This window comes from Trichechus manatus, unplaced genomic scaffold, assembly GCF_000243295.1.
Source record: "Trichechus manatus latirostris isolate Lorelei unplaced genomic scaffold, TriManLat1.0 scaffold00007, whole genome shotgun sequence".
NCBI classification, from domain to species: Eukaryota; Metazoa; Chordata; class Mammalia; order Sirenia; family Trichechidae; genus Trichechus; species Trichechus manatus.
In genome coordinates this window covers 30,941,784-30,964,227 of record NW_004443943.1, presented here as the reverse complement: position 1 = coordinate 30,964,227, position 22,444 = coordinate 30,941,784, and the positions used below count along the sequence as shown (strand labels likewise).

The window sequence follows — 22,444 nt, the reverse complement described above, 5'->3', positions numbered from 1 at the left end:
TATTCCATCTTTTCAGGGAACAAAAATAATCAAAAGATTATGTCTTATGCAAAACTCGAATTATGGCTCAGGATGCTCATGTGAAATGAACACTTAGACTAATAAGTTGAAAATTAATATTCTAATTAGACTTCTGTCTCATCTGCCTTTTTAAAGGAAAATGACACGCTTTTACAAAGTCCTATTTACGAAGGGGTTAGTACTATACTAGTTAACATGGCATCCATTTTACCTGAGGCAGAAGGGCAAGGATTACTACCTTCATTGCACAGGTGAGTACCAAAATTCAGCCGGCATGTGCTGCATTCTGTGGATGTGTGCCTAAGACTTCCCTGACAAGCCAAGAATGTCTAAGTACTCACTTAGACCGTAAAGCTCAAAATACAGCATGAACACACAGTTTTTGAGAAGACTTTAAAGAGATATGTGCAATGGTAAACCACCCCACCACCCAACTGACATTCTTGCATCAGTTAGTTATGCTAACAAAATTCTTGATTTTATTTACCTTTTGGGGCTACTTATTTAATATACGATAATTAAACAAGGCCCCGGGGGCTGGGGAATAGGCTATGTTTTGTGTACATTTTTTTCAAGTGGAATAGAATAACAAACCTCCTTTAGCACCGTGGTCTGCTTCTGTTTGGCGATGGTGTTAAAACATTTCCTCTGCTCCTTCCCACCATCCAAGTCCTCTAAATCACCTTGAGATCACCTGTGCAAACCCTATCCCTAAATTTTTATTCCATTGCCATCATCCTTTCTCCAACTCTTGTCTCACTTGCTCACCTGGCTCTCTTTCTGGAAATGGAGACTCATGGAAGCTACCAGTCTAGGAGGAGAAGGGAAGCGTGAGATCTGCCTGCTCCTCCTGGGTCTAGAGTTCTAAAGAAACTGACCTCCGTGGAGTGCGGCATTTGAGAGGCTGGCTCACTGTGCTTGTCTGGGTGTGTTCCCCAGAGTGAGGCCTTTCTTTAGCCAGGAAAGAACAGAAGTCACCACTTACTTTAAGCTGCTTGGTCTTCTCCCGCAGCGTATGTCGGTAGAGCTGTAGCTGTTCTGCAGCCTCAGGCCCTGGCTGCCGGGCCAAGATGTGCTTTAGTTCCACATACAGTTTCTCTTTTTCCTGTAGAAAGGGATTGGGGAGGGGTAAACAGTTATATCCAAGCAAAGAACATGCCTTTAACAGCACGGTCAGGATGGTTGGCGCCATCCTACGTACTTCACAGCTCACACTGCTTATGTTCATTTGCGGATGCACGCCATCATTCATCACACCAACCCATACCAAGGGCCTAGGGAGGAATGATTTAAGTGGTCAGTGACATCAACTTGGTAAAGAGAAGAAACAGGAGAAGGATGGAAAAATAGTCACTGGGGTGAGTTACTAGGATGTCACTGCTGACCTCAGTCCGAAAAGTTGCAGTAACATTTTGAGGAAAAAAGTCATAATCAGTTAAAGAACAAATCAGAATGAGGAAGTAAAGAAAGTGAGTCTTTTAGGAAACATGACATGGGAAGAGATCTGACATGGTTTGAGGGGTAGGTAAAGTCCAGGGAAACTAGGACATGTGAATTTATAGAAATAAAAGCAGGACTTCCTAGGAGCCCAAACCTTAACTTAACCAATAACCAATAAGTGACATGGAATTCCCATTTATACCCTTAAGTTTAATTGCTTGCAATGGGTTTTCAGGTCCTTGAACTAAAGATACCACATACAAGCAAAGATTTATTTCTAAGCTGTCTCAATTCTAGATTCCCATCTCCCTAAACTGCAATAATTCGAACAAACATTGATAAAGACTAGTGTCTACTCATTTGCCTCTGTATGTATTTATTTCCTTAAGGCAATTATGTTAAAGGAACAAAATATGATCAGTACAAGCCCTCTCATTAAATGAAACATCCAGTCAAATGCAAATTAATTTTTACCTAGAGCTAAGTATTCTTAGTCTTGTCATCAAATAATCTGATTTTGCCAGAGAACACAGAAGTCATAAAAAATAGGTAAAAGAAAATTCATTAACTAGCTATCGGACTGCCAGAAGAACAAATAAATCCGTCTTGAAAGAAGTACAGTCAGAATGCTCCCTAGAAGCTAGGATGGCAAGACTTTGTCTCACATACTTTGGACATGTTATCAGGAGGGACCAGTCCCTGAAGAAGGACATCATGCTTGGTAGAGGGTCAGCCAAAAAGAGGAAGACCCTCAGCGAGGTGGACTGACACAGTGGCTACAACAATGGGCTGAAACATAGCAACAGTTGTAAGGGTGGTGTAGCACAGATAGACTTACGTTCTGTTGTCCATAGGGTCACTATAAGTTGAACTGACTCGACAGCATCTAACAACAGCAACAGCAACTATTATCATTTGTTGTAGTTTTCCCTTTTCCCTGGCTGAATTATAGAAATTTTATTACAAATACTATAACTCTATTTACAAAGGAGTGTGTGCAACTTACAAATTAGTTGAATGAAATCAGCTTGTGGAGAAACAAATAAAAATAATACTCTCCATTGAAGAAATAATTCCAGAAATGACAAGGAAAACCAAAAGCTCACGCAAAAGAAGAAAACCTGAACAAACAGAATTACAAAGTGGTGATTTTCCTTTGCTGTTCCACACCTCCTGTCACACCTTACAATATAATCTTCACAGTAAATGGATACAGCAAGCAATGAGAAAGATATCAGGAGGTGAGTTTATTTTCTATAGCCACTTAACGTCTGCTCTGTTGGAAGAATAATGCTTCTGACAAAGCTTCAAGATTCAGTTTGGAGAGGGTAATAAATATGTGGCAAAGCCCATGAAACCGTTTTGTCCATTTCTTTCAGCTCACCTTTCTCTGTACCAAAGTACAGGTACACATGAAAAGTAAAGAACCCACAATGTAAGAGGAAGCAATCTTGTTTGGGGTATAATAATGTCTTAAAATGAAAAGATCATCTTACTCCAAGAACTTTGAAATGTTTCACAGGCAGAATTCTTTTCAATTGCTCTTAGAGGGTAGGGAGGAGAGAGCTACAGAGAAGACAGGCTAGAAGAAGCAAATATTGTTACCTCACTTCATAGGTGAGAATCCCAAGGTCAACAGGAGTGAATGGTGTGTCCAAATTCCCTTGACAAGTCAAAAACCTAGTCAGGATATACTCAAGAATCACTTTTCCCATGCGATACTTCCTACGGTACTTGAAGATGTGTTATAACTGAAAAAATCTGGTTCAAATTCAGCTACATTGCTAAAGACTACATCATAACATCAATAGAAGAATCAAGCCAGTTGGTGAAATGAGGTTCAAAGAGAGGTTGGAGAATGTTAGAGGTAAGAGCATGATTCAACTCCTCCATCTCCTGACCTACATCATCTGAGTGAGCCTTGCCACACAGAGAGTGGATGATGTTGCATTTATCCTGTCTTCTATCCCTTCCAGCTTTTTTTCAAGGCTGTAAAATGAATTGAAATGGATTTATTCTAAAGGATAACCAAGTGACTGAACAGTGAGGATCCACGAGCGTGGAGAAGAGTGAAGAAACTGAGTGAACTACCATTAAAACTGCCTGAGTATTCAAAGTCAAAAAGTTCTGAGAGTTAAACAACCGAGGACAAGTGATGCCTGTGTGTTCACGGTGGATGGAATGAATACCAAATGAAACTTCAGAGACTAAGACAACGGAATGCATGAAGAGCCAAGGGAAAGGGAATGGCGGTGGGGAAGAGGGTTGGGATGCATTGCCAGGCTTCAGTGCACATGAATTCTGGTCTATGCTTACAGTGGAAAACCTAACTGATAAAACCAACAGGAAGGCTGGTCAGCATTAACATTCTAGCTGTATCATACAAATTTGTATTTCGGGAGAACGTGCTAGTAATTTAGATAAATATGGAGTGTTTGATGATTGAAGGTCTTAAGTATGATTGTTTTCCAATTTATTTCTCTCCTAACCCTCTACAAGGGCCAACCAAGCTCTTCAAACATTGTGCAATGGTATGTAGAATAACCCCATTTAAAGACAAAGTGTGCAATTCTATTATAAAGAGAATCTATCTTATGGAATAGAGACTCATTAGCTGTCCCATGTATATTGTCTCCATAAGCCAGCAACAGCAGAACCAGCTGCCTTGTACTACATATCCTGTCCTTCTTCATTAAGCTGTATCCATTTCTTTTTAAACCTACCCAACTAATTTGTCACTGGGTTAGAAGCAACATATGTCAATGAAACATCATAAGAAAATCATAAATAGTTTGCATTATTTCCCTACTAACACAATATTCCATCTTCGAGTTGGCATTTCTTTATTTATTCTAGTTTGTTCACAACACATTATTATTCTGTAGCATACCTCACTCTTTATTTTATGAACGGCTATACTGGAATAAAACTGAACTATTAACACCAAGAGTCTAGATGTCTCTTTAGCTGAGCATGACTTCCAAGCATTAACCATACTATGTCCATCCTTGAAATGATATTATCTTCTAGACATCCCTCTCTCTCAGTTGGACAGACTGTCAGGCATGATTATGGATTCTTTTGCTGCAAGACGCTCTGCCAAGTTATGCTGGATAACAGCACAGCTCATTGTCCATATTGGCTGAGTATAGTGGTAAGAAATTAATTACAGTATTAGCTTCAAATAATGCCATTATTCCATGGTGACAGTCTGTAACGCCATATTGGAAACTCCAGATTTAGAGTTACTCAGACTTCAGGTATTTGTATTTTATCTGACAATAAATTACAAGTGTACGTTCTGAACAGTATATGCAAATAAGTCAGTGCTACTCTGAGTACAATTCAGAGGAAGAAATTGAGCCACTCACAGAGCTCCCTTCCCCACCAACCTACAGTTTTCTATTCACTGTCTGTTTACACTCCTTTGCATCTTCAGCTGAAAACAGGAGATAGCTTAACACCTCTTCTTCCTCAGCTCACCTACTCTAAGCAATAACTGACTGAGAGGAACTAATTTATTCTGTTTTAATCTGTATCTGTGTTTGGCAAATGCCAGTGCATTGATTCTGCTCAGCCTGGATTCATCAATTTGCTTGGGTGAGAGTTGGGGATAATTGCTTCACCCAGTGTATTAACTGACGCACATGAAATAGGCAGCTTTCTCCTAGCCCAAAGGACCCCACTTATCTACACCTACCAAGACAAAGGTCACCCACTCAGATGCTTGGGGAAAACGTACTCCAAGGAAAGAGATGCCATCTTGTCTTCACTCTAGCCTCAACCGATGGGTTCAAGATAAGATTGATTTAAAAAATAATAATAATCCCATAATCACTACTTATGAGAGAGTCTATGTCATAGAATATTCAGGAAAAAAAATCTCTTTTCCAAAAATGTCAACAGAGGTCATGTATGTTACTCCAGGGTTTAATCTTTATGAATCTGTTCTTTCTCTCCAATTAAATTATGAGTTGTTGAGGTCAGAACCATGAAGGATCTCTCCGTACACATCTTAGACCTGCTATTGTGCTCTACTCATTCTAGGTGCTCAATAACTTTGTTGATTGCAATTTACATGATCAGCAGACTATGCTCATCATATTTTAGTAGAATACATCAATAGAGGTACAAATAAGTTTGTACTGAGAACTTTTACTTAAATTAGACCATTGATCAGCATCTTCCAGGTTGCAGAGCTTGTATAATTCACTCTAGTGAACTCACGCTGTAACTTTTTAGCTAAATTTTTCGCTGTGCTTAAAACTCAGGAAATAGCTGATGTACAAATTTTATTTCTCAGTTAAATGTCTCTGGAGGTGTCCTGGTGGTTCAAAGGATTTCAGATGCTTTTTTTTAGTTCATAAGACTTGCAAATGTATTCAAATTAATTGGCTCTGAAAACTCTACTTGCATGTACATGTATGTACTGATACATATAAGTATGAAGATGCAAGCATAACTCTTAAACAGTATTCCTCAACTAAATAATATGTTGACTTTTTAAACAGGCTCCACAAGCACAGAAATCCTAATTGCATGCATAACTTTTCCAGAATTAAAAAAAAAAAGAGCAATACATTTTTCTCCCTTTGCTAGGTTTCAGTCCTCTTTCCATTCTACCACCCCATCCATAACTCTTAACAAAAGACTAAAGCTAGCTTTAAAATTTTAAGCAAAATTGCTTCTCTCATATATAAAGGCAACTCCAGAACATTACCTAATTTATCTGTAAATGCTGATTTTCATTAGTAGGAAAATAAATTAGAAACTCTGTAAACATATTACCTTCCTATCTTGCTTTGGAAAAGGAAAATATAATGGCTAATACCTTGGGACTTTCTTGTTTATTGGCTTTATAACGGAAATGTCAGCTGCACTGAACTCTGGACTCATCTTGTTTACGATGTCATGAAGTGGTAAAGCCCCCTTGAGAGGATGGGAGATACTGGAATTAGGGATGAAACAGAATTACACACCTGAGTTCCTTATGAGCAGGGAACTAGTTGGTTACACAGTGGTTCCCGTCTTCAGATGTAGATGATTAAGTGTTTTATGAGGCATATGAGAAATCTGCATGCACTAACCGTCATCATTTTTGTAACAATAGGAAAAATGTTTCTGGAGCTTTCTGATATAAGCAACACAAACTTTCCTGAGAGATCTTTTTGCAAGGAATTTTATTTCCAAAAGCCTATTATATATATTTGTGAATCCTGTACAAAGTATGTAATTCCCTAGACTGGCCTAAACTTCATTACCAAAGCTGTTTGCTTGTTTTACCTTTGCACATTACCTAGCAGCCTAAGGTATGTGAGGAATTTGCACATATTAAATAATGATAGTGTTGACTTTTCTTAAAGCTTGTAATGAAACAGGTCCAGAGAAATGCAAGACAACTAAGTATTTATATTTAGCACCAGCACTGTGCATGTCACTGTGCTAGTTCTATACAAAGATAAGTAAGGTCCAACCTCAGAGTAAACTTCAAGGAGTTTACTACCCAGTTGAGGAAAAACACATAGATAAGTCATTATAAAACACGACAGAGTAATACCAGGTCCCCAAAGAAGTACAAGGAGTAGGGTGCAGTATGTGGAGAGGTTCAAAGATAGAGATGATATCCATTAGGTGGACCAAGAACAGTTAATAGAGAGGGAAATATTTCAGATGGATCTTGATGGGAATAGCAGTAGCAGTAATAATAGTTGTACTCATGAATCAGAGAAGGGCTTCACTACCAAAAGGCAAATTTAATACATAAAGCTCACTTGAAGTCAATCCACTTAAAATGGTGACCAGTTTTCCTAATAAACAGTAGGAGAGAAGTTTGAGTGAGATTGTTTTCTTGAAAAAGTTAATTTAAAATTCATAAGAGAAGTTTATTTTGTCTTATAATTGAAAAATTTACATTTTAATTGCAATAATGTACTACTTAATAGAACAAAGAATTAATTAAGTGTTAACTGTGGTTTTTTTTTTTACATAACTGACAACATTATAGTACAATTTGACTTCCTTCATATATCTGACTTCCCCAGTACATTTTCCTATATTTTTATGTAAAAGTCATACAAAAGGAGTATTACTCAGCCATAAAGACAGAGTCTTGATAGATGCTACAACATGAATGAATCTTGAAAACATTATGTTGAATGAAGTAAATCAATCACAAAAGGACAAATATTATATGATCCCACTTATATGAAATATCTAGAAAAGGCAATTGCAAAGAGACCAAAGTTTATTAGTAATTACTAGGGGTGGGCAGGAGGAGGGCAAAGGGGAAGCATTGTTTAGGAGGCACTGAGTATCTGTTTACGGTGATGGAAAACTTGACAGTGGATACCGGTGATGATGATACATGATGCCCTTGGTCAGTGTAATTGGTGTCACTGAATTGTACATGTAAAAAATGTTGAATTGGTAAATGTTGCTATGTATCTCCACAATAAAAAATAAATCACGAGGCAACACTTCGCTCTTGGGTCAAAATGGCGAGCAGGTCTACAGTTGCAGCATCAGGCCGGTAGCTGACGGGTATTCGAAAATGGTATTATAATGATGCAGAGTTCAATAAACTTGGCTTAATGCGAGACGACACAATACATAAGGATGAAGATGTGAAAGCAGCCATAAGAAGGCTTCCTGAGAACCTTTATAAGGACAGGATGTTTTGCATTAAGAGAGCATTAGACCTGACCATGAGGCAGCAGATCTTGCCTAAAGAGCAGTGGATAAAATATGAGGAGGATAAATTCTATCTTGAACCATATCTGAAAGAAGTTATTCAGGAAAGAAAAGAGAAAGAATGGGCAAAGAAATAGTTGTGTAACTGAAATCTGCGGATGCAGCTGTCCTTAAAGTATTTTTATGAAGTTGGTTAAACCTGAAATGTATAATTTAAGAACTATTTGGGCTGCAATTGTATTACTTTAAATAAATATCTATTATAAAATAAGTAAATAAATCATATGAAAGAGTATATATAGTATCTATAGCTATAAAGCATAATAATAAAATGAATGCTCATGAAGCCTTCACCCAACTTATAAAGTGGAATATTATCAATACTTCAGAGCTATCTGTGTACTCCCTTCCTTGTCCCATCCCTATACCTCAGCACCTGCCACCGTCTGCCAAGGTAAACACTATTCTGAATCCTATTATTATCATTCCCTTGATTTTTTTCATATAGTTTTATCACATATCTATTATTTAGATTTGCTTGGTGTCATGGATTGAATTGTGTCCCCCAAAAATATCTGTCAACTTGGCTGGGTCATGATTCCCAGTACTGAATGATTGTCTACCATTTTGTCATCTGATGTGATTTCCCTATGTGTTGTAAATCCTATCACTATGATGTAATGAGATGGATTAGTGGCAGTTATATTGATGAGATCTACAGGATTACATAATGTCTGGAGGCAATCTCTTTTGAGATATAAAAGAGAGAAGCCAGCAGAGAGACATGGGGACCTCATACCACCAAGAAAGCAGCGCTGGGTGCAGGGTGCGCCCTTTGGACCAGAGGGTCCTGTGCTGAGATGCTCCCAGACCATGAGAAGACTGATGACAAGGACCTTCCTCCACAGCCAATAGAGAGAGAAAGCCTTCCCCTTGGAGCCGGCACCCTGATTTTGGACTTCTAGCCTACTGGACTATGAGAGAATAAATTTCTCTTTGTTAAAGCCATCCACTTGTGGTATTTCTGTTCTAGCAGCACTAGATGACTAAGACACTTGGTTCTGAGCTTTATAAAAAATATATCTGAGTGTATCTAGTTTTCTGAGACTTGCATGTTTTACTCAACATTATGGTTCTAAGTTTTATTAATGTTGTGTTATGTTTCTGGTCATGTAATTCATTTGACTTTCTATTGGGTAAAAAGTCCACAGTTTATCCATTCTCCTGTCAGTGGATATTTGGGTTGTTTCCAGGGTTTTGTTTTTATGAAAAATGTTGCTATGAACATTCTTGTGCATGTTCCCTGGTCTCTCTAGGATGTACAGTCTCTATAGGATATAGACCTAGTAATGGAATTGTTGTGTCTGAAAAATATGTGAATGTTCAACTTTACAAGATAATGCTGAATTATTTCTAATATTTCCCCAAATATTTTCTAATTATTTTCTAGAATTATTTTCTAAATTGTTGTATAAAAATTCCCATAGATCTACACCCTTACCATTGCTTATACTGTCAGGCAACCCTAAGCAGAGGATTCAACTAAGCCTGGTCCAGATTCCTGACCCACAGAAACTATGAGATAATAAATATGTATTGAAACGGGACTAATGAGGCACAGGAACAAGGAATAGAAGGCAGGAGGGACAGGAAAACTGGTGATAGAGAACCCAAGGTTTGCGGGGACAGTGTTGACATGTTGTGGGGTTGTTAACCATTGTCATAGAGCAATATGTGTACTAACTGTTTAATGAGAAACTATTTGTTCTGTAAACATTCATCTAAGGTATATAAAAAAAAAGAATTTCTATGTGAGATCAAATTGACAACAGCAACTCAAAAGCTTTGATGGGAAGCCTAGCAGGCAGTGAGTTGAAGATAATGGTGATAGAATAATTTGGAAAAGGATGGCGAGAATAGCAGCACAACTGGAAGAATGTAATTGATGTCACTGAATTATACATGCAAAAACTTCTGAAATGGTGTAACTCTGGCTATATATATTTTCACCAAAAAAAAAAAAAAAGTCCTCCAAGGTCAAGAAGGGAGAGTGCTGACATGTCGTGGGGCTGTTAACCAATGTCATAAAACAATATGTGTACTGACTGTTTAATGAGAAACTATTTGTTCTGTAAATCTTCATCTAAAGTACAATAAAAAAAAATTATATAAAATAAATAAATGTGTGTTGTTTTAAGCAGCTAAGTTTTTGGTGATTTGTAACTAAACAATAGATAATACAGACATCTTAACTTATATCCCTCTTAAAAAAAAAAAAAAAAGCAAATTCATTGCCATCGTGTCAATTCCAACTCATAGCAACCCTACAGGAGTTTCCAAGGAGCTGCTGGTGGATTCGAACTACCAACCTTTTGGTTAGCAGCCAAGCTCTTAACCACTGCACCACCAGAGCTCCCTGTGTTCCTCTAGAAATAGTAAAATGGTATCACATTTTGGTCTAATTTTGCATTTCCCTGGCTATAAAATATAGCTGAACTTTTTTTTTCAAGTTTATTCACCATCTGTGTTTCCCCTTCTGAGAAATAACCTGCTCACATACATGTGTTTTTCTATTGGGTTGTCTTTTTCTTATTGATTTGTAAATCTTTATATATTCTGGATATGCAAAGATACATAGTTTGTGTCTTATTTTATGATTTCTTTTGAGGAAGTGACATTCTTAATTTTACTGTACCAGGATTTACCTATATTTTTTTAATATCTTATTTAAGAACTCTGACCAATTATTTTTAAAAGATTTCTTTTAGCAGAAATATTCAAAGACTTCATTAATTTTCCCCAAATCCTCCCTTAGTCCTTTGATATTTATAACATTCTTTTGAGATTCCTGTTAACTTGTTCAATCTTCCTTTTCTACCAAATCCGGATTTGTCATTGGCTTTGTACGCAATTCCAGCATTTTTCTAGTATCACTCTCGTTGATTTCATAATATCTGGCATCTTTTGCACAGTTTACAATTTTACTTTACAATTGTTTTGCATTGTATTTGCATTGTATTGTTGGATATTAACAACACTGGACAATCCTATCAAGAAAGACACCAATGATGTCAAGGTGGGCAGGAGCTAGTTAGATGATGCTGGAAGGGGTGTCTGAGGAATAGTCATATAAGCAGCAAGCTCAGTGGTGAAATTTTTATGTTATGACAAACCTCACTTCCCTGAACACTCTCACAACTTGGGAGACTTGCACAAAGAATACTGGAAATGAATAACAGAAACAGTAGCAGCAGCTCTCATTTATGGAATACATATTATATATGTACCAGGCTTGGCGCTAAGCTCAACACACATTTAATTTCCATAACTCATCACAACAAATATAAGAGCTGATTGTTTTTATCCCTATTTTCCAGATGCAGTGTATGTGACTTGCCCAAATAAGACAACTAGAAAGTGGCAGAACCAGGATTTGAACCTATTATCTGGAGGACTGTAAATCCTTGCTTTTAACCACCACACAGTTTCATATAGCAAGTGGAGAGCAAGAGAAGAAAACAGTACAAACAGAGACATAGAGGGGAGAAAATGGGAGCATAAACGCATCCAGTAAGTAGTCAGATTTGGCTAGAGCTTACAGTGTATGCAAGGGAGGTTATAAGGGACTGCCTTACGAGACTAGGAAGGAAGACTTCATGTGTCTTGAAGAGCAAACAGATGAGTTTGTTCTCAACATGACAGAAAGTAGGAAACCATTAAGAGTTTCTTGGTGGATAAGTGATCAAAGTTACATTTTGAGGGATATTAATCGGTACTGGTATAGAGAAGGAGTTAAAGTGAGAAGACAGAAAACAAGGAGATAAGACAGAAGACAACTGCTGTAATCCAAGGCCCTAGTGTATACATTTTTTAAAAATCAAACACATCCGTGAGTAAAACAATTTTTAGCATATCCCCAATGTTATTTTATATATTGTATGCATATACCACTCTAATAAATTATTTACATTAAAAGCCATATATAAAATAGAAATCTTTCGAAGACTGAGATAAAATGCATTTTATATATATACATATATATAATATTTTCTTCCAACACTCAGTAGATTGTCTTAAGTGCTCCACTTTGTAGACCACTGATCTAAGATAACAGGAATGTGGACCTGAGTCAAAATAGTAACTGGGGGAAAAAAAGGTTGAAGACAGATGCATGTGGAGATGGAATTTCCATGACTCAGAAACTGACTGGGACATGGTGGGAGATGGGTGGAAGAGACACAGTGACTCTAGCATTTCAAGTCTACAGTGCCTGGAAAAAGTTCTGCACCATGAACATGCATACCCAAACCACGGAAGGAGCTGGCTCCAGGCAGAAGATGTTGAGTTCAATCTTAAGGAGTCAACAGGACATCGTTCTCACAAAACAAGTATTAAGAAATATGAGCCCAGAATGAAGGAGAGCCTAGATAAGTCATCTCGACTCTATCAACATAAAAGTGATAATTGAAGCTTTAATAAAGAATGAGGCTCTTCAGAGAGAGCAGTAAAAGCAATGTTCAAGAACATGCTTTGGGGAATGGTTAATATTTAGGAAATAGGAGGAGAATAAAAAAGAGTTGGGGAAGAAGAAAGGAGGAACAGCCAGACAGGGAGAAAAATCAGCAAACTTCTGACTCCCAGAAGATAAGAGAGGAGGAGAGTATAAAATATTTTTGATAGTGTCAAATGTGGTTGAGGTCAAAAAGGACCACAGTTGAACTCAGTCCACTGGAATCACTTATTCATCTATTTAAACATCCATGCATTCATTCACCCAACCATTCATCCATCTCTCCATTCAATGCGTACTGATAGATGTACCAGGCACCATGCTACACTCTGGCATCATCATTGCTTGTTGTCATGGTTGTTCTCACAGTCACCAGCTACCATTTATTAAGCAACTACAATAAACCAATCACATTTCATAAATTATATCAAACCCTCATAACACTGCTAAAAAGCAGATGCTATCATCATATTATAGACGAAGAAATAGGTTCAGAGAGGTTAAGTAACTTGACCAAGTTCAATAGTGTTAGAGCTGTAAGGCAAACCTAATTCCAAAATACACACTCCTTCCTGTAGACTATGTGATTCTTAGAGAATTTAAAGTCTAATGGGAGAGACAGACAAGTAACTCTACAGTATGTTGTGATAAGAGCAATTCTAGACAGGCAAACATGATACCATAAGAATCAGCAAAGGGTCATCCCTGAAAAGAAAGCCCCCCTGGGATTCCATCACCAATAATGGTACATCATTTCCTAAGGGGTTAAGGGGTTCATCTCCAAAGGCCTTCTGGCTGGATCCATAACCCTTCTTTTCCCTGAACCTCTCATCCCAGAGGTGGGTAGGCCAGGCTACAAGAATGCTGGAGTTCCAAAGAAAAGGGTCTAGGAGTGTGCTTCAATCAAGCTCATGTTCCTTTGTCCTAAAAGGGGCTCATTTACCAGGCTCTGCCTAAATTGTCTAATTGAGAAGGAGACCTTGAAGCCTCCTGTACTTTTCTCCTTGAAGTCTGGGGTCAAGAGTCAGCCCAGACAGTAAATTCCCAGCCTCCTTCCACCAAGGTGCCACTAAGATAGAAAACATAAGGAAAATTCTAAAACCATAAATAGTTAATTAGGTCTGTAGCATGAATGATCCCCTGGGGGTTAAAAGGAGAAGGCAGGATGATTCCAAGCATTCCTAAAATAGTAATGATAATTAATAGCTAACATCTGTTGAATACTTACCACAACCTCTGAAAACCACTTTGTAGACATTATCCATGTAATCCTCACACATCAACTCCATTTCACAGATGAGAAAACCAAGGCTCAAGGAGGCTAAGTAATTTGCCCAAGATCACACACTTATGAATGGTAGACTCAGGATTTGAACCATTAACATCCATACCCAAACACAATCTTGGTCTCTTCCAATTTGTTGCCAAACATCCTCCGTCTCTCCACCACCCTGAGTCACCAGCCAAACCAGATGGACGGCCAAGGCAATGAGAGTTCAGGAGAGAACAAAGCAGCCATGTGACTGCGCATTCACAATGACAGCTGCGTAGGGAAAGGACCTTATGCAGCTGAGGTATAAAACCATGCAATGGAGCCAATGAAAGGCACCTCAATGAAATCTCACTAACTTGGAAAAGTCTTTGGAATAGTACCTAGTTCTGAATAAGCCAAATTAAATTTTGAAAACAAGAGGCACTGTGATGGAATACATACCCAAGCTGAAATACCTCCAAGTAATTTGGATTTTTTACTAAATGCTAAAAAGCCTCCAAACAATTATAGGACCAAGAATCAGGGGATGAGCTCAGAGCAGAGAAGCCTGCATCCTTGCTCTGCTTCCCTCATGTTCCCTAAAGCCAATCTCACTAAATCATTGTCAATCCCTGATCTAAGTGGGTTCTTTCAAGCCTGCTTGCTTTGCACTGGCCAATCCGGTCACCAGAATTCTCTTCCTTGACTCGCACTTCCATCCCTTGGCAAACACCTTCTCATCCTTCAAGACCTTGCTCAGAGTCACTTCCTTTGCGAGAGCTTCTCAATCTTCTCAAACTAACTGCATGCTTGTTGTTTTACTGCAGTGTTGTTGGCTTTTAATCTTGGGTTGATTTAATCATACTCTTCAGTTCACAGTACATTATCATCATTGATCCACACAAGGCATCTTTAGCTCTCTTCATAGCATAAATAACACTGCAATAAACATCCTTAGTGTGTAATATATATATGTTATACACACACACAAGTCCGACTTACATTCTCTGGATTAATTCCTAAAGTAGTATTTCTGAGTCAAAAAAATCATAGTTTATAAGGCTTCAATACATACTGCCAAACTCTCTTCCAGAAAGTTTATATTAATTTAAACTCCACCCACAGTATATAAAGAGCCTATTATCCCACATTCGCACTAACACTGGGTGTCATCATTTTTTCATTTTTGCCAATCTGATAGGCGAAAACTAGATAATTATTATTTTCATTTCCTTGATTACTAATAAAGTTAATATTTTTTCATGTATTTACTAGCTGTACATACTTCTTCCTTTGTGAATTGTTTGCTTATGATTCTTCCCAGTTTATTCATTGAGGTGGTCATTTTTTTCAAATGGATTTGCAAAAGCTCTTTAAAATTAAGGATATTGACTTTTTCCCTCCCATATTTGTTGCAAATATTTTTCCCGGTTTTTTATTTTTCTTTCCATTTTTAAAGTGTTTTCTGCTATACTGATGATGTATTAAACTTTTTTATGTAGACAAAGCTATCACTCTTTTATGATTTCTGCCTTTGATATTATTTTGGTATTATGCTTAGAAACTCCTTCCCTTACTTCCAAGTACATACCCTAGAGAGATGCTCACAAATATAAACAAGAAAACTTGTGAAGGAATGCCAAGTGAAACACTTCTGCAATAATGAAAGTTTGAAAAAAACCTAAATGTCCATCATAAAATAATGGATAAATGTAATATAAGAATACAACAGAATCATTTACACCATCGAAAATGAATAAACAAGGATAGATTTCAAAAGCCTAATGTAAGTAGGGAAAAAAGAAGGAAATGAAAAAGAATGCACTCAGTGTAATATCATTTGTATAAATGTAAAATACATAAGAGTAATTCTATATATTCTTTTTAGATGCATCCATCTGCAGTAAAAGCATTAAAATGTACCAAAGAAATAAATACACACCAAGTTCACGACAGTTGTTGCCTTTAGGAAATACAGTAAAAAAAAAAAAAAAAAGGGGACTTTGAAGGAGTGCAAAGACATCTTCAACCAAATCTGAAAAATCTAGTCACTTTAATTTTTTAACTCTGAAGCAAACATGCCAACATTAACATTTACCATTCTAGTTGGACAGAGGGTGTATTTGTTCTATCATATTCTACTTCATTAATCTATGTTCTCAAACTAAAAAAAAAAAAGGTAAGAGTGCTTTACTCACCCCCAAGTATATATAGAAATTCATTAACATTTTCTTCTAGATCTAGATGTGCTATAAATGTGAAGTAACAGCAGAGATGGTAGAATTAGCATCAAAAAAGATATAAAATAGCACATTAATAACTTAAAATTCATTGCATATTAAAATGATATTATTTTATATAAACTGGGTTAAACAAAATATATTATTAAAATTAATGCTACCAGAATGCAAAATGGTACAACTATTTTGGAAAATGATATGGCGCTTCTTTAGAAAGCTAGAAATAGAAATACGATAGGATCCAGCAACCCCACTCTTAGGAATATATCCTAGAGAAATAAGAGCCGTCACACAAATAGACATATGCGCATACCCATGTTCACTGCAGCATTGTTCACTATAGCAAAAAGATGGAAACAACCTAGATGCCCATCAACAGATGAATGGATAAACAAACTATGGTACATACACGCAACGGAGTACTATGAAACGATAAAGAATAATGATTAATCTGTGAAGCATCTCATGACATGGATGAATCTGGAGGGAATCATGCTGAGTGAAATAAATCAATCACAAAAGGACAAGTATTATATGAAACCACTACTATAAAAATTCATGAAAAGGTTTACACACAAAAAGAAACAATCTTTGATGGTTACCAGGGGTGGGAGGGGTAGGGATGGAAAAACACTAAATAGACAATAGACAAGTGGTAACTTTGGTAAAGGGTAAGACAGTACACCATACTGGGGAAGCCAGCAAAACTTGTTCAAGGCAAGGTCATGGAAGCTCCATAGACACATCCAGATTCCCTGAGGGACCGAATTACTGGGCTGAGGGCTTAGGGACCACGGACTCGAGAAACAACTAGCTCAATTGGCGTAACATAGTTTATAAAGAAAATGTTCTATTTTGGTGAGTAGCATCTGGGGTCTTGAAAGCCTGTGAGCGGCCATCTAAGATACTCCACTGGTCTCACCCCTTCGGGAGCAAGGGAGAATGAAGAAAACTAAAGACACAAGGGAAAGATTAGTCCAAAGGACTGACGGACCACAACTACCATGGCCTCCACCAGACTGAGTCCAGTAAAACTAGATGGTGCCCGGCTACCACCATTGACTGCTCTGACAGGGATCACAATAGAGGGTCTCAGACAGAGCTGGAGAAAAATAGAGAACAAAATTCTAACTCACAAAAAAAGACTAGACTTACTGGTCTGACAGAGACTGGAGAAACCCCGGGAGTAGGGCCCCTGGACGCCCTTTTAGCTCAGTAATGAAGTCACTCCTGAGGTTCACCCTTCATCCAAAGATTAGACAGGCCTATAAAACAAAACGAGACTAAAGGGGCACAACAGCCTAGGGGGAAGGACTAGAAGGCAGGAGGGGACAGGAAAGCTGGTAATAGAAACCTAAGGTAGAGAAGGGACAGTGTTGACATGTCATGGGGTTGTTAACCAATGTCATAAAACAATATGTGTACTGTTTAATGAGAAGCTAGTTTGTTCTGTAAACCTTCCTCTAAAGTACAAAGAAAAAAAATACTTCCACCAGATTCTTTTTACCTTTTTAATGTGGCTACTAGAAAATTTAAAATGACAGATAAGGCTGGCATTATATTTCTATTGGACAGCAGTGAAATAAAGCAACCATTTTGCTAAAATTGTAGAAGAAAAGATATGTCCATTTTTTACATATTGCCTAATTTGAATGCAAACCAACCACTTCTTTATATAAATAATGGTGTGAAACTAGATGAAAACATATGAGGTCATTATGCTGCACAGCCGGCAACCCGTGACTTGGAAAATTAGACCTTACACAAATTGTTCCATAAAGCCCTTAATAAAATTTTAGAGAAGTGGAAAATTTTGTATTAAGTTCTATAATACAAAGTTTTTTTGTTTTATTTTTTTAAAGATTATCTCAGGGCAATAGTTTCACGGGTTCATCCACCTTCCATGGCTCCAGAAAGTCTAGAGTCCATGATAATTTGAAATTCTGTTCTTTGTTTTATATTTTCTCCCTTTTGATCAGGATTATTCTACAAAATCTTTGATCAAAATGGCCAGTAATGGTAGCCAGGCACCATGCAGTTCTTCTGGTCTCATGGCAAAGTAGGCAGTTGTTCATGGAGGCAATTAGCCACATATTCCATATCTTCCTCCTGTTTCTGACTCTCCTTCTTCCACTGTTGCTTCAAGTGAATAGAGACCAATTGTGCCTTGGATGGCTGCTTGCAAGCTTTTAAGACTCCAGGCACTACACAACATACTATGAGGTAGAACAGAACCATTAACCATGTTATTAGGCCAATTAACTGGGATATCCCATGAAACCATGACCCCAAACCTTCAAACCAAGGAAACAAATCCCATGAGGTGCCTGGCTGTACACAAGCAGCCTCAATAGTTTGTGTTTTTTTTTTTGTTTGTTTGTTTGTTTTTTGTCATTGTTGTAAATATACCTATCACAGAACTTTTGCTAATTTAACTTTTTACAGGTGTACAGCAATTACAGTAATCAGCTGTGCAACCCTATCCTTAATCAGTGCGATTTTTTCATTACCACTAACTCTTCTTTTCCCCCTCCCTCTCGCCGCAGTAACCACTAATAAACTTTGGTCTCTATACATTTGCCTTTTCTTGTATTTTTATATAAGTAAGATGATACAATATTTGTTCTTTTGTTATTAGCTTATTTGGCTCAGCATAACATCTTCAAGCTTCATCAATACTGTAGCATGTATCAAGATTTAATTTCTCATACTGCCTGAGTGTTATTCCATTGTACGTATGTACTACGTTTTGTTTATCCATTCATCTGTAAATGAGTAGGTTGTTTCCATCGTTTGGCTATTGTGAATAGTGCTGCAATGAACATTGGTGTACAGGTCTGTTTGAGTCTCTGCTTTCAAGTCTTTTGGGTATATACCTAGCAATGGCATTGCTTGGTCATATGGTAGTTCTATTTTTAGTTTTTTGAGGAACTGCCACATTGTTTTCCACAACAGCTATACCATTTTGCATTCCCGCCAGCAATGGATAAGGGTTTCAATTTCCCCCCATCCTTGCCAACATTTGTTATTTTCTTGTTTTTTTTTTGTTTTTTTTAAATCTTAGCCATCCTAGTGGGAGTGGAACAGTATCTTGTTGTGGTTTTGATTTCCATCTCTCTGATAGCTAATGACACTGAGCATCTTTTCATGTGTCTGGCAGCCATTTGAACGTCCTCTTTGGTGAAATGTCTATTCAAGTCCTTTGCCCATTTTATGGTTGAGTTATTTGCTTTTGTTGTTAATTTTTTGAAGTTTTATATGTATTTTGGTTATTAGATCCTTGTCAGATATATGGGTTCCAAAAACATTCTCCCAATCAGTAGCTTATCTTTTTACGTTTTTGGAAAAATCTTTTAATGAACAAAATTTTCTAATTTTTATGAGGTCCCATTTATTTATTTTGTCTTTTGCTGTTGTGTTTTTGTTATTATATTAGATAATTCATTGTTGAAAGCTAGACCTGACAGTGTTGTCCCTGCTTGTTCCTCTAAGAATTTTATGGTCTTAGTTTGCACATTTAGGTCCTTAATTCATTTTGAATTTGTTTTTGTGTATGGTGTGAGACATGGATCCTGTTTCATTCTTCTCCATGTGGAAATCCAATTTTCCCAGCACCATTTATTGAAGAGACTCTTCTTTCCCTAGTTTAGAAAAGATGACCATAAGGTGAGAAGGTAACATGGAAACCAACAGCCATAAGGAAAACACCTTTGGTTGTCAGTCTCCTCATGTTTCTGTTACCCTGTGGATTATCACTCCTTCAGCTCATGTTATTTCAGTGGTCCTGGTGTTACTTCCTTTTTAATGCAGCCTCCTCTTGATTGGATAATGATGACTGCAGTGTAGCCCGACTGACATTATGACCCATGTGGTCCAGTCACTGAGAGGTAACATGGTCAAAGAAAGCTAACAAAAAGTTCACACTAACTTAAGTGCTTTGTTAGTAGCTCTCAATTATCGTGAAGGGAATATATAATCCACATCAATAGTTCTTAAAAAGCCCCCTTCCACAACAATGAATCTGTGAACCACCTCATAACATGGATGAAACTGAAGGACATTATGCTGAGTGAAATAAGTCAATCACAAAAGGACAAATATTGTATGAGACCTCTATTGTAAAAACCCATGAAAAAGTTCACACACAAAATGTAACAATCTTTGTTGGTTACCAGGGATGGGAGGGGTGGGGGGGAAATACTAAATAGGCAATAGATAAGTGGTATCTTTGGTGAAGGGTGACACAGTACACAATACAGGGGAAACTAGCACAACCTATACAAGGAAAGGTCATGGAAGCCCCATAGACACAGCCAAACTCCCTGAGGGACTGAATTGCTGGGCGGAGGGCTGTGGGGACTATGGTCTCGGGGAACATCTAGCTCAACTGGCATGACACAGCTTATAAAGACAATGCTCTACATTCTACCTTGGTGAGTAGTTTCTGGGGTCTTAAAAGACTGTGAGCGGCCATCTAAGATACTCCACTGGTCTCATCCCTTCGGGAGCAAGGGAGAATGAAGAGAACAGGATACAAGGAAAAGATTAGTCCGAAGGACTAATTGTCCACAGCTACCAAGGCCTCCACCGGACTGAGTCCAGTACAGCTAGATGGTGCCCGGCTACCACCACTGACTGCTCCGACCAGGATCACAACAGAGGGTTCTGGACAGAGCTGGAGAAGGATGTAGACCATAATTCTAACTCACAAAAAAAAGACCAGATTTACTGGCCTAAAGGAGACTGGAGAAACCTCGAGAGTATGGCCCCCAGACACCCTTTCAGCTCAGTGGTGAAGTTATCTCCGAGGTTCACCATTCAGCCTGGGAGTGGACAGCCTCGTAAAACCAAATGAGACTAACGAGGTACAGGAGTCCAGTGACAAGGGCCAGAAGGCAGAAGGGGACAAGGAAGCTGGTGATAGGAAACCCAAGGTTGAGTAAGGATATTGTTGATGTGTTGTGAGATTGTTAACTATTGTCATAGGGCAACATGTGTAGTAACTGTTAAATGAGAAACTATTTTGTTCTGTAAGCTTTCATCTTAAGTGAGAATAGCAGCACAATTGGAAGAGCATAGTCAATATCACTGAACTGTGCATGTAGAAATTTTTGAAATGGTGTATCTTCGGCTATGTGTATTTTCACCAAAAAAAAAAAAGGTTGAGAAGTTAGAGGGTTGACATGTTGTGGGGTTGTTAACCAATGTCATAAAACAATATGTGTACCACTGTTTCATGAGAAACTATTTGTTCTGTAAGCCTTCACCTGAAGTACAATAAAAAAAAAAAAAAGCCCCCTTCCCTCCTAACCTACAGCTACTCCCACATCCTTGACTTTAAAATTCCTAGAAAAATTTTCATATGCTGTCCATCTAGCCATCCCTCACTGTTAACATGATTATGTATCTCAGAAGCCAAGAGAACTACTTTAGCAAGGTCAGACCCCTCCCCAGGGTATTGAGGGGCAGCTAACACTGAGAAGGCAAAGCCAGAACCCTCTCTCCAGCAGGCAGAAGAAGAGGAAAGGCTGTGGAGTGGGTGGGGAGGGGGGAAATTAACTTTATATTTTGCTTTCTGTCTCAAGCAGCAGAGGTTAGGAGTCTAAAGTGGAAAAGTAATAGTGATTCTGCGCATAGCTATGGGGTTAACATGGGCAGCTCAAAAGATTAAAAGATCAGGTTTTATAAAACGAAAGTGAGGGATGGTATTAAAATGTACCTTGAATCATTTTTACTTAGGAGAAATTCAAGTTGTGTAAGACCTTGCAGAATGAAAGGATTTCACAAGTCAGAGAGCATCTGTAATATTCTATAGTCAAAAAGGGATTGAGGATTCTCCAAATAGGTGCCATTTGGATACACATCAATTTACAGAAATGACACTTACTAAGGGACTTTTAAGTAGCAAGGACATTCAGACAAACAAATAGTGGGGGGGGGGCACTGATATGACACAGTAGGCACTAGCATATTTCTTGTTTTTATCTGGTTGACATATTACACCTGAAATTCCACAGCCAGTCAATATGAATGCCATTAATTCAAGAGCTGGTCTTGAAATGCTCTCATTCCATGTTACCCCTCTCTGAATGCAGGCTCCTAACTGATCATTTCTCTCACATCTTCACTCTCTGCCCTCACTGGGACCTACAATCACTCAACCCTCCCATTCCACTCAGCCCATTAGCCTCCTCCTGGCTGTATTGTTCTGATTCCACCACCTCAACCCCAGAGTCAAACACTTCCAAGTGCCCTTTACAACACTTCCAACTCCCTCTTCCCAATCTTCTG

At 38.0% G+C, this 22,444-nt stretch overlaps 1 protein-coding gene and 1 pseudogene across 1 annotated transcript in view; one reads left to right on the top strand and one right to left on the bottom strand.

Moving 5' to 3' along the window:
• The window catches only part of CFAP58 (cilia and flagella associated protein 58), a 115,522-nt gene that overhangs the window by 5,735 nt on the left and 87,343 nt on the right, over positions 1 to 22,444 (bottom strand). The window contains exon 16 of the mRNA XM_012557697.1: positions 1,007 to 1,126. Within this exon, the coding sequence (XP_012413151.1) occupies positions 1,007 to 1,126 (120 nt within the window). The remainder of the gene's footprint in view (positions 1 to 1,006; positions 1,127 to 22,444) is intronic.
• LOC101341128 (cytochrome b-c1 complex subunit 7 pseudogene) lies at positions 7,956 to 8,288 on the top strand (annotated as a pseudogene).